This window comes from Lagopus muta, chromosome 21 (genome assembly GCF_023343835.1).
Source record: "Lagopus muta isolate bLagMut1 chromosome 21, bLagMut1 primary, whole genome shotgun sequence".
Lineage (NCBI taxonomy): Eukaryota > Metazoa > Chordata > Aves > Galliformes > Phasianidae > Lagopus > Lagopus muta.
This window is the reverse complement of record NC_064453.1, coordinates 5,826,594-5,842,343: the sequence shown is the minus strand read 5'-3', so window position 1 is coordinate 5,842,343 and position 15,750 is coordinate 5,826,594. Positions and strand designations below refer to the sequence as shown.

The window sequence follows — 15,750 nt, the reverse complement described above, 5'->3', positions numbered from 1 at the left end:
CTGTGCATTCAGGAGGTGGGATGAAGGTGTTTGTAGGAGCTGAGAGGTCTCAGAGCTTGAGTCCAGCTCTTGCTTTGAATACACGGTCCTGCCAAACAGGAACTATAGGGAGGGAAGGCATTACTGTGGGCTAGACGTTGGGATATTGTTTTCTCTGCCTATAACCAGTCCATTCCTGCTGCTCTGCTGGTCTGAGCTTTGCTACTCTGTGTTAGCAGAAGAGCATTCCCTGTCTTGACTTCTCTCCTGGTTCCTACTCCTTTTATATATATAGATATATATATTAATTTCCTGCGCTAATGTCATTTTTTAAAATTATTTTCCCTTCATCAGAGGGTTTTGTGAGCCTTTTGTTTATGGAGACAGACAGCACAAGGGATGAGAAGAGAATTCTCAGCAGCCATGGAGGGGTTACAGCTGCGGGTAAGGCTTCACTTCATGCAAATCACAATCTCTCACTTTCCTTCGCAGCCTCCAGCAGCAAGCAGGGAGGAAAACACCAGCCCCATCCATATATAGTGATCCTGTTAGCTGGGAATGACTCTTGGCTATCAGTGCAGGAGAAATCCAGAAGGCTGTGCAGGATTAAGCACAGAGCATGCTTTAAACTTCTCCACCTCCCTGCAAACAGCCCTCTCCACCCCCTCCCAAACCTGTGCAAGGATGGCTGGCTGGAGGCACACAGGGGCTGCCCATCTCATGAGTTAATCGCCTCCTGTTCAGATGTCAGAGGAGATGAAGCTTCTATAAATAGATAGTGAAGCCCTCATGCTTTCAGCTGTGATTCACACACGTGGCAGAGAAGCATTAGGGAGAATTAACATTCAGTCTCTCAGGCACTTTCCTGAGAGCAAATTCCATTCTGTCCCTATCTCTTAATCTCCTTGCCCAGGGGAGATCAGCAGCACTTTCAGGAGGGCCTGCATGGGTAAAATGGACAGGGAAACTTACAGCAGAACAGATCAGGGATGAAAGACCATTCAGCTGGAGTAACTGAGAAGCACCTTCCTGTGACAAGCGGCTACATTTAGGAGCATGGCAAGGAACTCTGCTCCGCCCTTAATGGGGCTGAGATCAGACAGCCTGGATTTGTTGTGGCACGCACAGATGTCTGACAGTGTCCTCTGGGACTGAGACAGCTTCTGGTGATGGTATGTTCTGGAATTGGATGAGCATGGGGAGAGGGCAGAACGGTGTACCTTGGTGTCTATGTGAAACTCCCACTCCTTCCCCTCCATGATGAGCTCAGTGAGATGTAGCATGCAAAAGCTGTGTGCACTTGTTCCCATGTGTGTTTGCATTCATTCCTATGTGCCTAAGTGCTTAGTAGCCTCCCTCACCCTGCCTTGCTGTGCCTGTGCTACTAGCAATGTAGGTTATTCAGTCATGTAAGTGAGATGCAGAAACCGTCCTTGGACTCGAGGACTGGAATTCACCATCAGCATCTCTGTGTCCTCAGTGGTCTGGGGAGTTGGGGTTTGTGAGACGTGCCCAGTGTATGTATCAGAAAATCTTTTTCTTTCACTGTTCTCAGAGATGCAGGAATCAGCCTCTCAGTGAATCAAGGAAAGTGGTCTGAGAAACTGGGGCCTCCCAGTTAAGTCACCTGATTATGATGGAGTTAAGTTCAAGAAAAATCAAGGGCAAAGAGGGCCTTCTACCACTCTTACTGCAAGGCCAGGTTGAACGTGACCCTGGGCAATCCTGACTGGAGCAGGGGGCAGCCAGCCCATAGCAGGGCGTTGGAACTGCTTGGAATTATTTTAGTCTGCCTTTTAGGCCCCCTCCAACCTAAGCTATTCTATGCTTCTATAATCTCATTGTAGCTCTAGGATGTCTGTCAGTAGAAACCGAAGGCTGCCATTGTGGGGATGATTAAAGAGAACTCAATACATGGGCTTGTCCTCAGTGCCTACGTGGGCATGAGATGAGAGTGTTTGTATGGAAGTAAATGGTGTCCCAAGGCCATTCCCATCTCTAGGAACACGGGACTTAATCTAGCAGACGGAATATGGGCTGCACGTTTGCTGTGTGAGGTTCAGGCTTGAGCATGGGCCTGCAGGAAGTGTATCTGAGCCCATCCTGGAAGTCTTCAGCATGTTATGGAACAATCTGCAGCATGTTTCCCCTTCAGAAATGTATGTGACTAAGTGGCGTCAGATTTGCAACCCAGAATTGCAGCCAGGACTTTCAGCAGCAGGGGTGAGATGCCCCAAACGCATCCTTAGAGAGCCACAAAGCCGTGCGGAAGGATGGAAGGCGCTGTGCAGGTTATCTTGCTGTGACAAGACTTAATTGACTGCAGAAGTTCTTGCATTCTTGGAGGTGCTCAAGGCCAGGTTAGATAAGCCCTGGGAAACCTGATCTGCTGGGGGGCAGCCAGCCCATGGCAAGGGGTTGGAATAAGATTTAAAGGTCTCTTCTAGCCCAAGTCATCTTATAGACTTTCTTGTAAGTCAAAAAAAAGGAGGAAGAGGAAAAAAAAAAAAAAAAAAAAAAAAAGGAAAAAGGGCTATGTGGAAATCTGTAAGAATTATTTTAGTCTGTCTTTACTACAGCTGTGTCCAGACAACCTGAAACAGCTTTGTAGCATAGGCCATACTGGATGCAAACTGCAGGCTGTATGTTACAGAACATTAATTGCCATACTTTCTGAAGCACTCTGTTTACTTCTTATAGTGAGTGAAAGAGCAGAGCTCATGCTTACAGACCTAATCATTTGTCATCTGTTTCTTATTTTTGTATAACATTTATATATAGTTGTATTACCAACCTGGATGGTCTCCAGTGCTGAGAGACCTGCATCAACCCAAAACATTAGCTAGTTTTCTGAAGCGTTGCCTCTGTAAATATCAAGCTTGCAGATGGTACATGATATAATGAGACCTGCAGGTGCAAATCAGAAGGTCAGTATATGGTGAAAAATTCCATCATTCATTTAGAAAAGCTGGATCTTCTCAGACTGGTGGCTGCCATGAACAGATGCTGGACTCTGGGGTTGGAAAATATATCCAGGAATAAGTTGTGGTGGTTCAGAAGGGATGAAATAAGAGTTATAGAAGAATCCTTTCAGCTCTAGTAAGGTTAAAAGGCAAGCTCTCAGTGTATGAGTGATGTAGTTCCATAAGAACCAAAAAAACCAACAAGGTCAGGAGAGTATGTCTTGCAGTGAAAAACAAGAAACCATCTCTGATTCTAATTATTGCAGCGTCTATCTATGGCCAGCTGGGTCACAAGAGTACTGGATTTAGTCCATGTCGCTACAGCAGCTGTATTGTCTGCATGTGCCTTTTTCACCTATCCCATATCCATGCAAGACTGTTTTTCCCTCTCTTTTACTCCCTCTGAGATCGTGTCTTTTGTGCTTTCAGCAAGCATCCAGCAGTCGAGGCCTCCTCAAGCTCTCTGTTATGGAAGTGAAGTGGATTCATGTGTTGGTCATCTTCTTCTTCCTGCTGTCTGTTGCTATGACAGGCTGCTTTCTGTGGCAGTACAGCCTCCCCAAGGTGGAACCCAGTGAGTAGACAGCCTTAAGCTTCATCTTTCTCCCCTTGTGGACATCTTACCCCATAGAGCTGACTGCACTTGAGTTTACCACATTAGCTGGTGCAAGAAAACAGAAAATTGGGTTGATGGTGTACCGTCTAATTCTTCCAAAGGAGCTCACACACAAAAGAAAATTGAGGTGGGGAGGAACATCTTCAGTTCCTGATGGATTTGCCAATACTTCTGACCTTCATAGAATCTCAGAATTATTTGTGTTGGAAAAATCCTCTCAGATCATCAAGTCCGGTCACTAACCCAGCACTGCCAAGTCTGCCACTAAACCAAGTCCCTCAGTGACACATCCACGCATCTCTTAAATGCTTCCAGGAATGGTGACTCAGCTACTTCACTGGGCAATGTTCCAATGCTTTGCAACCCTTTCAGTGAATAAGTTTTTCCTGATATCCAATCTAAACCTACCCAGCAAAACAAAGTCCTTGTGTTCTGTCACTTGTTTGCTGGGGAGAAGAGACTGACCACCCCCCCCTCACTACAGCATTCTTTGAAGTAGTTAGAAGAGCAGTAATGTCTCCCCTGAGCCATCTTTTCTCTAGGCTAACTTTATTCACCACAACTCTTTGGGCCCAGCCATCCAGCCAGTTCTTCACCCAGTGAAATGTATGCTTATCTGAGCCATGAGCAGCCAGTTTCTCCATGAGAAAGCTGTGGAAAACTGACAAAAGATTTACTGAAAATCTTGGTAGCCTTTCACTCATCCACTAAGCAGGTCGCTTTCTCATGAAAGGAGATCAGGTTGGTCAAGTGGGACATGCCTTTCATAAACCCGTGGCAAGTGTCTGATCACCTGTTTGTCCTGTATGGGCTGCGTGATGGCACTCAAGATGATCTATTCCATAACATTGCCCAGTATCAAAGCCAAACTGACAGGCATGTCGTTCTCCAGGTCCTCGTTCTGGCCCATCTTTAACACAGATTATTCAGTATATCAAGGGAAAAGGCACTTTAATTCACATTCCCTGTGGGTTTGCTTCCTTTGCTATTCCTGTAAGATCTTTGAACTGGCATGAGCTCCCAGTTCACACTGGAATTTTATTGATGTATTGTAAACTCAGCAGACAGACTCAAGACACTGTATGTGCAAAGATGTAATATACACAGTGTAGCTGGATCAGAGTTTTAAGTAGCCTAAAGGTGGCATGAAATCCACAGTGAGGGTGACAGATGTACTTCATAGACCAATAATGTCTAGAAAGATTTCAAATGTGTGGGTTGTTTTTGTTGTTTTTTTTTTCAGAATATCTTAGGCTGCTGTAGGCTCCCAGTCAGCTCAAAGCTCCTGTACTGCTATTCATCTTCTCATCTGTATTTCTAATGCTTCATGCTCAGAGAAGCATGAAGAACTTGAAGAGCAAAGGAGCCATGTTTCTGAGACCCTTGGGATCAACTGGGAAAGCAGTGGCTCCAAGTAGAAGGGTTATCATTTCACACCGAGTCTTTGCTTGCCCTCCAAATTTAAGGCATATCTAGAATATGCAAGATGCTGCTAATTCAGAGGACAGCTGATAAACTCATTTGTGCAATTGTCAACAGTTCACGTGTAGCACAGTCATAAAACCATGACAGCAATGCATGTATTCCACCAACCACTGTTAAATGTTAGATTTCAGGTGGCACTCACAATTCCCTTCTACATCCATTCTCTGAGGTTACAATATGCATGGGACTGCTTTCCTCTTGAAACCAAGCACAGATCTTTCCCTGTACATTGGCAGTGCACTTTCACCAGGTCTACTTCCACTGACAAGTATGCTCCATAGTCTTCTGTAGTCCCAGCCTCTTAGTCTCTCATTCCAGGTTGCAGAGTCAGTTGGAACCTATTAGTGGGCAATACTGGTGATTGGTGGACAGTTGGACTGGATGATCTTGGAGGTCTTTTCCAAACTTAATGATATGATGATTCTGTAGCAGCTTCGATTTGTCCCATGTGCTGTATCACATTGGAATGAACAATAGCAGAGCACAGTGCTCCCTTCAAGTCCTGTATTATCTGAGAAGGACACAATTCATGATTCTGTGTGTGCTGAAGTGTCCTTCAGTTTTGGATGATACAATGAATAAAGCTAGTGCTGACTGCTGGAAGAGGTTGAAGTTTGTCAGTATATCTTTTCAAATCATGTATATTCTCTGTGAAATGTTTTCCAGACCCATCTGTGATGGAAGTAAGATCAGAATCTGTGCAGATGTGCCCACGCTACCCTGAACCAGTACCACTGGACCACCCAATCCCCATTTTGAAGGAAGCATTGGAGAAGGTCTGTGAGGAGGAGGGAACTGGGCTGATGCAGTTTGTGACTGCTGTTCTGAAGGAACCAATATGCATTTTGACCCTGAGCATCTTAGAATAAGAACATAGGGCACAGAGGAGGTGGAGGTCATCTGAATGTGCAAATGAGCCACATTCTGACAAGGCACCTTGGATTTTATGCACCTCCATCATATAATACAAAGTTTCGTTTGTCTCTTTTCCCTTGCTCAAGTAATCATAATAGAGAAGCTCTCTCACCGCTGTGATCACTACTTTTGCTTTTATTTGAACATTATCCTATTCTACCATACTTGTGGAGATGCAGAGAATCAGAACTCTAGACAGCATTCAGATTGCATGTGGTAAAACTCTTCCTATTTCACAAATGATATAAAGCATGGAGAACCTGAACGCTGTATACACAGAAAGACACAGGTATTGGAAGGGGTCTTAGGCACCATCACCTGAAGACTGTATCTTCAGGTGCTCTCAGGTTCTGCCTAGGTCTGTGGACACTTGAACTCACATTAAAGATCTCACCTTAGCTGAGATCTCTTCTTAATGGAACGTGAGATCCTTGGTTCTGTCTCTCAGCATCCACCTCCTGATAGCCAGTATATGGGAAATGCCCAGCACTCCCATTGGAACTAGGGTTGTACGTTTATTAATGCAAACACCACTTTGAAAACCAAGGTAGGGAGGGCAACAAGACCCATTCTCAGTGCTGATGTTCAGTGTCATGTTGGAGGGTAAGAAGCAGAGTAATGTTTGGAACTGCTCTCAGCACTGAAGTCTGTCTGAGCTCCAGACCTTCCCTGGGATGTTCTGGCTTTTCTGCCTCCATCTGCAGCTCGAGTGGGTGTGATACTTTACTTGGCTATCATATCCATGATGGTATATGAGGTCTTGGAGCAAGGTGGTTATTTCCATTGCTGGCTACCTGGCCACCTTACCCACTCATCCAGAGAGGAGATTCTGAGGACATTATTTGGCTTGCCCATTCTTGTCTCAAACACTAATCTTGGAGGGCCATTTCTTTTGTCTTGATAATTTTATGCAAAAGATAACTTACGTGCAATGATGAAATCGTAGAATCATTAAGGTTGGAAAAGACCACTAAGAACACCAAATCCAACCTCAACCCACCCCCACCATGCCCACTAGCCGTGTCTCTCAGTGCCACATCTCCATGTTTCATCAACACTTTCAGGGATGGGGACTCCACCACTTCTCTGGGCAGCCCCTTCCAATACTCACCACCCTTTCTGAGAAGAATTTTTTCCTAATATCCAACACAAGTATTACAGAATCACAGAATCACAGAATCACCCGGGTTGGAAGGGACTCCAAGGATCATGTCGTTCCAACCCCCCTGCCTAGCAGGGCCACCAAACATACACATTGCTTTTTTTTGCACAACTTGCACAATTACAAGTATTGCTTTGAAAAAGTCAAGAAAGCAATACATTCTGCTTGTGAGGAAACCACTTTGGCTAATTGGATTCATACAGACCTGGAAGAACAGGAAGGGAAGAGAAATCACAGCCCTCAATGTATTCAGTACTGTTTCTATGAGTGCAGTTTAAACAGGACTGCACCTTCTGCATGTTACATACATTACAAGACTCCTGATTTGGTAATTCATCATTTCCCATTGTTCTCCAGGTAGACTTGATGCTACGCCAAAAGATTCATAACTCTGGTCTACCTGCCATGTCTGCCATCGTTATCTACAATGACACTGTGCTCTGGACAGGCAACTTTGGGAAGAAGAATGCTTCAGATCCCTTCTCAGTGGTGCCCAATGAGTACACTATTTACAGGTGAGACAGAGGTACTGAAGGCATGAGGGATAAAAGGAGAAAATTTCCTTTACACATAAAGGAAAGGAAGGGAAAGTCACAACTTTGGGAACAGAACCACTGTCACAAACCATGACTTTTCTTGCCGCAGGCCCAGTATATTCTGAAGAAACTTCTGGGTCACACTGAACCTTTGAGAGACAATGCTATCACTAGTCACTAAATTATGTGCTTGTAACTCACTGAATTGTTCTCCTTTTTTTCCTCTCTTTTAATTTTTGTTGTTATTTTCTGTTGATCTGGTTTGGTTGGATCTGACTTGGAATGGAGTCACTGCGAACTTCCTGGAGACCCACAAAAGGTTCTTCTCACATGGGAAAGTCTCTGTTCTTTGAGAAGGTCTAGGGCATAAATCTGAACACTGAGAGCTAGCACATATTTTGAGAACAGTAAGAACACAGTGCCACATACATATATTGAAAAAAAAATAGGATTTTGGAAGACTATATTCTGAATGTATGAAGTAGGCTGCATGCTAACGAAGCCAAGGCCATATGGGCTATTGTATTTTAGATGAAAACAGAATAAAGCTCTTAGTGTGTGGTAAAAACCATAACAAAAAGAAAACAAGAAGTATTTGCTTTCTTTAAAGACCTATTTTCAGTGATTAATAACTGTGCTGTACATGAAACACATGGTCTGCATGCTATCAAATGTTATCCTTAGAGTAAACAGTTCTGAAAAGCTTCAGCAGCTGTGATTAACTTACCCCCCCTGCCTCTATCACCACAGCGTACCTGCAGAGAGGACCTCGCACTCTTTCTTCCAGAAGACCTTCTTCAAATTTAACTGTTTGGAAGCCACCTAAATAGCAAACCTGAATACGAAATGCAAGATTTTGTGGCATTTAAATCTTAAAATTCCAAGAAATGACTTGCAATTTATTGTGATGTTTAGTAAGGAATAATTTACAAAATGTGTCGTCTTATAAATACTAAGTGAACAAAGTTCACAAAGTCAGCTGCACTACTGGTATTGCTTTTAATCATTTAAACATCATTTAAAATACATTCTTTAGCCAAAACACATTTGAAAGACCGATTACTCAGTGCAGAATACTGAACAGTGTAGCAGTCCATGAAGGCCAGATTTAAGGATATTAAGCCAATCTACTTTCCTGCATGTTAGTCATTCTGTTCTGAATTAACCAGAGGTATTGTATGCAGATCAGTTTGGTGATCTAATGTAGTGAGCACCTAACTTTTTGATTCGTGGGTTTCTTAATGCTTACTTTTTATAAACATTTATTCCTGCACAGAATCGCCAGTGTCTCCAAGATCTTTCCAACCCTTATGCTGTACAAGATGTGGGAGGAAGGGAAAGTCACATCTCTGGATGACTCTTTGGAACGTTACGCCCAGAACTTTGCTATTAAAAACCCTTTGGGAAGGTTCAGGGAATCAGAACAGAGATACACAGCAGATGGGCTGGTCTTTGTGGAAAAAGGTTCGATGCCACTTAAACCATCGCCTGTTACCTTGCGCAGAATGGCCAGCCAGCTCTCAGGTGAGACAGCACTGCTCACTCCCTGCCTGCCATCTGAAAGAGGCCACGGACAGAACAGATCAGATGCCAGGAATAAGAAAGTCTGCTCTTGACGCCATTTACCAGCATGGGCTCTGCACCTCTGCACTTCCCAGTGATAAATGGAGTCTTCTCCTGGCCACCTGCTCGGAAAGGGGCCAAGCAGCACTGTGGGCTGGGGAATTGCTTTTCCCATGCAAGGTGAATATATGTGTCTTTCAACACAGTAGCTTGACCTGAAACCACTTTCAAATTGCATAACTGTTTTTGCACTCCAGCCCAGAATGCTCTCATTTTTCTAAGAAGTAGAGGTGAGGGTCAAAGTGGCACCAAACCTCTTTGCTTTGAATAGATAGACCTTGATTGTGGACCTAAATATAGCTGTCAGCGTGCTTCCTGATCTGGGATTCCTGAGCTATTAATAGCTTTGTACTTGCTGGCAGAAGACTATTAATCTGCTGCTACTTTCATACTTGTGTAACTCTTATGTTGTGGTAGAAGGAGCTCACAGGACCCAGGAGATCTTTAACCTCTTTGAAATAGAGCTGTTAATACTCAACGTGGGGATTCCAGAATTTACTGCCAAAAAGACTGTGCTGAGATTTCCTGCAGCGCTGAGATTACACATTGCATTATTCCAGTTGAGAATAAAATAACCCAAATTAGAAGCTTTGATTAAAATAACCTGCAGGCAAATTGCAATAGTATGGAGCAGAGCATCACCTGAAGCCAGCCCAATGTAGGATATGTCCTAAAAATACTTAGAGGAAGCATACCTGGTTGTAACATGTTTATAAAATACAGATATTGCTTCTCTTTGTGTTGGTTTTTATCTCCAAGTTCCCCAACATATTTATGTACAGCACACCATCAGGGCACAGCAACCAACTTGGATGCTGACAGTCTGATGCTGCAGAAGCCCAATTTCAAAAGCTCAACTGAAAATTAAATGAACATTGAGGTCACTTGTTATATTTCCTGGCTGTAAAAATAAAACAAAACAAGGAGGAGGAGGTTCTGCAATATGAAAGCCACCACGTAACACAGAGGGACATGGTTTAGTGGGCACTGTGGTGATGGTTGGACTAGATGATCTCAGTGGTCTTTTCCAACTTCAATGATTCTGTGACTCTAGGATACTGTGAAGTGTTTTTTCACATCAGTTCCTCCAGTAGAAAGCCCATTATCTGCTGAGATATGCTAAGTGCATCTCTTATCTAGTCATTATGATGCACAGATAGCTCTGGAATAGAAGCAGAAAAAGAGCTTTTCTTCCAGTTCAAATCCCAAAGTCAGGCCAATTCAGAAAAACAAGTCCTGCTGACACAAAAGAAAAGGGCCTCATTCAACTTTTCCATAATTAAGCTCATGCTCATTTTTATGCCATGTACCCTTCCTGATTTTCTCTTAGCTTCTGAGTGAAAATCAGCTATAAACTGCAAAAATTATCTAATTCTATCCCAATTAATTCATATCCCAACCTGGGATTGATGAGCCAATAGGCTCCATGCAAAGGCACTGCGGCATTTTAGAAAGTCCTGGTAAAATATATTTGGAGAATTCATTTTTAGAAAATTTTCGTGCAAATTCCATAACATAGCATTGCACTACCTACAGTGAAGAAAATTAACTCCCTCCCAGCCAGACCAGGACATTGGACCTCAACTTGTGCCAAATTGTTGAATGTTTCTCCTCCATGTACAGGTCTCCCCAGGAGGCTGCGATCTACCAGCCTGCTGTGGAAGGGCAACACACAAGAAGCTCTGGCTCTCCTGAAGGATGATGTCTTGGTGGCTGATCCTGGAACCAGGTCAGATATTTTCACTTAAGAGCTTTTGGGTTGAGTCCATGACCAATGGAAAAATACTGCTATTCCTAGAGGGAGCTTCAGATCATCCATCTACAAATAGATGTATTTGTGAGGCACTGGGACAGGTTGCACAGAGAGGTGCTGAGTGCCCCATCCCTGAGACACCCAAGGTCAGGCTGGACAGGGCTCTGAGCACTGATGGAGCTGTGGGTGTCCCTGCTCATTGCAGGGGGTTGGACCTGATGGCCTTTAAGGATCCCTTCCAACTCAAACCATTCCATGAGTCTATGTTTCTAAATACATCTGTTTTAGGTTGGAAAGAGTTACTTTTGGAAATGCCCCCAGATGGGGCAAAGAAATTGTTGTACTTCAGTCCAATGATCCTTCAACTGTCAATCTGCAGATTTACAACAGTGATCAGGCAGATTAACCTAGTCAGTTTAAACCATCATTTATTTTCACAGAATTGTAGAATGCCTTGGATTTTAAGGGACCCCAAAGATAACCTAGTTCCAACCCCCTGCCATGGACAGGGTTGCCAGCCACCCACTACATCAGGCACCAGATCAGGCTTTCCAAGACCCCATCTAGCCTGGCCTTGAACACCTCTAAGGACAGGCCATCCACTTCTTTGGGCAGCCTGCACCAACACCTCACCACTCTTCACCTTGACATCTAATCTAAATCTTTCCTCCTTTAGTTTAAAGCTATTCCCCTTTGTCCCGTCAAAAAGTCCTACTGAAATTTACCCTGTATCTGTAGAAATCTGCATGTCTCTAAATCAGATACTTGCTGCAATTTGTATAGTGCTAAGTCTGTTACTTGAACTGCAATCAAACACTGAAAAATATGAACAATCATAGGATCATAGAATGGCCTGGGTTGGAAGGGACCTCAAGGATCATCAAGCTCCAACAAGATCCACCAGACAGTGAGTGAGGGAAAAGATTTAGACTAACTGGGAAAAGTTCTTCAAAAGTGTTCGATTTTTTTAAAAATTATATTCTCAAATAATTTGCTTAGAGCTTCTGAAGACTCATGATGACATGAAGTATGTAATCTTAGAAAATTGGCTAATGGGTCGGGTTCAAAGGCTTACAGTAAATGAGGTTCCATCAGGCTGGCAGTCAGTCACTACAGGGAGTTTCCCTAGGGCTCCATTTTGGGGCCAGTTCTCTTTAATGTTTTTATGAATGATCTGGATGCAAAACTCAAATGCAAACTAAGAAAGTTTGTGGATGATTCTAAATTAGAAGGAACTGCTGACTGCTTCAAGGAAGGAGGGATCTTCTTCAGATGTGAGGGTTTGGGCACTGCTGTCAGACAGTTTGTATTTTGGGTGGCCCTGCGTGAAGCCAGCAGTTGGAGTCAGTGATCCTTGTGGGTCCCTTTAATTTCAGCATATTCTATGATTCTACTATAATATATTTTTTTGGAAAGGTGAACGTCAGTCAATTTAAGACATAAATTTTTAGTCCAACATGGATTTATTCCTGTGGCAAATTATATGTCATGAGAAATTTGCTGGAATTGGCTAAAGTGGTACCAAATTTATGACCTCAGTAGGCCTCAGCAAGAGGAGATGTTTAACATATCAAATATGTTAAAAACATGATTTTCGAAAAAGTGTTTGAAAGAAAATTACCCATTCATATCTTTATGTCATTAAACTTAATTCAAGTGCAAAAACTCAATGCCCGTTATGGATATTAAAGACTTACACTTTGATGTCTTTAATCACTCAACATTACTGGATTCTGCTTTTGAGACTTATAAGTGCTTTTAAAGTGCTTTTACTGTCTTAAGATAGCTTAGGTCCTGAAGTTATTGCACCACGTTAAATCTCCAGAGACTCGTCTGGGATTTTGAGACCTTTAAAGTAAGCACCTGTACCTCTTGACTCTGCTCTTGAAAAGAATGAACACATTCTTTTGGTGAAAAGTGATGAACAATAAGTCAGAATATGCAAATATAAGTTTTCACCTAAAGTTTTCTGTCTTCGGCCTTCTTTCTGTGTGTAGCAGTTAAACAGCTCAGCTGATGTGCACAAAAGAAACTTCTGTCTCCTGAATTAAGAAAAATCAAGACATTAACACTTTATCACAGCCTCATCACTGCTCTCCCTTTAGCATGTGATCTGATAAAAGTAGCATCTTTCCCCAGAGGAGAGAGACCCAGCCATGTTATTTGCAAAATCATATCCACCCTGTGCAACTAAAGGCTGATGCAGGACTGCATGACCTTCTAGGGTCCCTTCCAACTCAAATGATTCTACGCTTCTGTCTTTCTTTCTTTCCAGATGCCACTACAGCAATTTGGCCTTCTCTCTGATGGCACACGTGCTAGCTGACCACGCAGCTGACGGACAATACCAGCGATGGATCTCGGAGAACATCCTGGACCGCTTGGGCATGGAGGACACTGGCTTTGACATCACACCGCCCATCCGCTCCCAGATGGCGGTGGGTTTCTACAGCAGCCAGCAGCCAGCCCCTCTCTACGACCTCGGCTGGTACAGACCTTCTGGACAGATGTACTCTACAGCTGCTGACCTTGCCAAGCTGGCAATGGTGTTTTTAGGCACCTATCACCGTCGTCTCCTAGAGCCTGACACAGTGAAGACAATGCTGACACCTCTGTTTAAATGCTCCACTGAATACTTTGCCAACAAGACCGGAACGCCCTGGGAGATTAACGAGCAATTGGGATATGATGTCATTAGGAAGGATGGAGACCTTGATGGCTACTCAGCTACTTTCTCACTGATCCCCAAGCTCCGCCTGAGCTTCATTGTACTGATGGCTGGGCCCAGGCCTCAGGGTGGAGATCTTGTGACCCAGACATACGAGTATCTCATCACTGCCATGGAGACTGCGTTCAGAGAGGCAGAGAAAACACTGACTCCTCCCCCAAGCCCAGTCCCTTTTGTTGGCTACTACACCTATTCCAACCTGACTTTCTATGAGATCAAAGTTGGACGCGGTGGGGTGCTGGTCATGCAGCAGTTTGGGCCTCATGCTGAAGAGCTGATCCCTGAGAAATATCGGACAATCAAGCTCCATCATCTGGAAGATCGCGTCTTCCAAGTTGTGTTTGACAAGGAGTTCCCGTGTGTTCTGCATCTGGGCTCTGCCTCCATCTCACTGGAGACCCAGAATGGGCAGCTCTTTAATTTTTATCCATTTGATCGCAAGGGTTTGTCTCCTGGCTTTGATGCACCAGGGCTGAACACATACAACGTGGTGCGTGTGCTTCGTAAACCTGTATTCTATAGCTAAATGTCCCCTCTTCTGACTATTCCTGAGGGGTGGCTCCAAATCTGCATCTTTCCAGACTCTCCTTCTGTGTGGCTTTTTGGATGCCATTAATTGGGAAATATACTGACAAATGACTATTATTTCCAACAAATAGACCATGTCTCACTTCTGAAATGACTGCAGTGGCTTGCCATCCCTGTTCCTGCATGGCAGTTTGGCCAGCAATGGGGATGCCTACAGAAAAAAAAAGAAGAAAAAAAAAAAAAGAAACAGGTAGAAATGAGGTGGATGAATGGTGTTTGGATGCCATAAAAACCAAACCAAACCAAACAGGTTTTATGTCTTCACAATTAAAATGCCTATATAATGGCCATTGTCGTGACTGACTGGAACCATCAGAGCGCTGGGAAATTCCTGTGTGTCTCTTTCAGGGCTGTTGGTGACCCCACCTCCCATGACCAAGATTTTTTCAATGGATTTGCTCAAAAATGGCACCAGCGTGATACCAGGCTCTGCTTGTGATACCTGAGAAGTGGGATTCCATTTCTTTCCAGGTTCACATCAAGTAAACTGTGTAAAAAGCTTAAAGCAGTATGGTTTTGTCTTGGCTCCATGGATTTCTGCAAAAGCTGTGGTCACACTATGGATTTTGTAGCACTTAACTGTAAAAGATGAAGCATGCTACTGTGAGCAGGGTCATATGAGCACATACTGGTACATTCCAGGTGGAATCAAGCTTGTCACTGTCTCAGTGCGTAGTGTGAGTGTGATATCTGAGTGTGATATTTAGGTGTGTGAGTGTGGTATTTAAGTGCAGGAACATGTAGAAATGTGTATGAGTGTTTGGGGCACAGTATCTGTGCAGATAAATACCTATTTGGTGCACACTCTTGAGTGAGGATGGGAACTGAAGGTGCATTCCCCTGGGGAGTAGGATAGATGCACACTGGGGATAGATGCACCTCTAAGAATTCTGCAAAGCAACAAATTCATTCCCTTCTCCCTTCTTGTGACCACCCCGCTTAATTTAAGTAGCCTAACTGCAAAGTGTGGTAATGGCTGTACAGCATGGAAATCCTGCAGGAAGTGCAAAGGTTAGGCATACTAGCACAGTCAAAGACTTCAAAGTGTTTATTCTTCCACATCATCACTGGTATGAAGCTGGGTCCTCTTGCAGAGTGACCTCCTTCTCCTGTTTGCTCAAACAGTCTTGATATTGGATGTCTCTTTGAGAGGGTTGGAAAGTAAATCTCCCAGCATCTTGTCCCTCTTGGTGTCTCTCCCTGATTTTATTCTGTGTGTAGTTCCTCAGCTCTAATTTCATGTAGGTACCATCACTAAAGGCCTAGAAACCTAATCAGCAAATATGGTTCCCTGCCTTTTTTCAGACAATTTCAGTTCCTTGGCAAACATACGGAATAACATAAGCCTTGCCTTACAATCAGCCGTGGTTGCTGCTGTATGGGTTTCCTCGTATGTTTAACG

The 15,750-nt window shown here is 43.7% G+C and overlaps 1 protein-coding gene across 1 annotated transcript; it reads left to right on the top strand.

Annotated features, from left to right (window-relative positions):
• Positions 1-378: 378 nt before the first annotated feature.
• Positions 379-14,286, top strand: LACTBL1 (lactamase beta like 1). The gene is made up of 7 exons (XM_048967683.1): positions 379-423; positions 3,372-3,516; positions 5,710-5,819; positions 7,478-7,635; positions 8,933-9,180; positions 10,903-11,008; positions 13,308-14,286. The coding sequence occupies exons 1-7, from the start codon at positions 379-381 to the stop codon at positions 14,284-14,286; spliced, it is 1,791 nt and encodes a 596-aa protein (XP_048823640.1).
• Positions 14,287-15,750: the final 1,464 nt, after the last annotated feature.

Excerpts from the sequence above, each read along its gene's own strand:
- LACTBL1 (XM_048967683.1), top strand. The coding sequence starts at position 379 with ATGAGAAGAGAATTCTCAGCAGCCATGGAGGGGTTACAGCTGCGG. Across the intron at positions 3,517-5,709 it reads CCTCCCCAAGGTGGAACCCA|ACCCATCTGTGATGGAAGTA; the intron begins GTGAGTAGACAG and ends AATGTTTTCCAG. Across the intron at positions 7,636-8,932 it reads AATGAGTACACTATTTACAG|AATCGCCAGTGTCTCCAAGA; the intron begins GTGAGACAGAGG and ends ATTCCTGCACAG.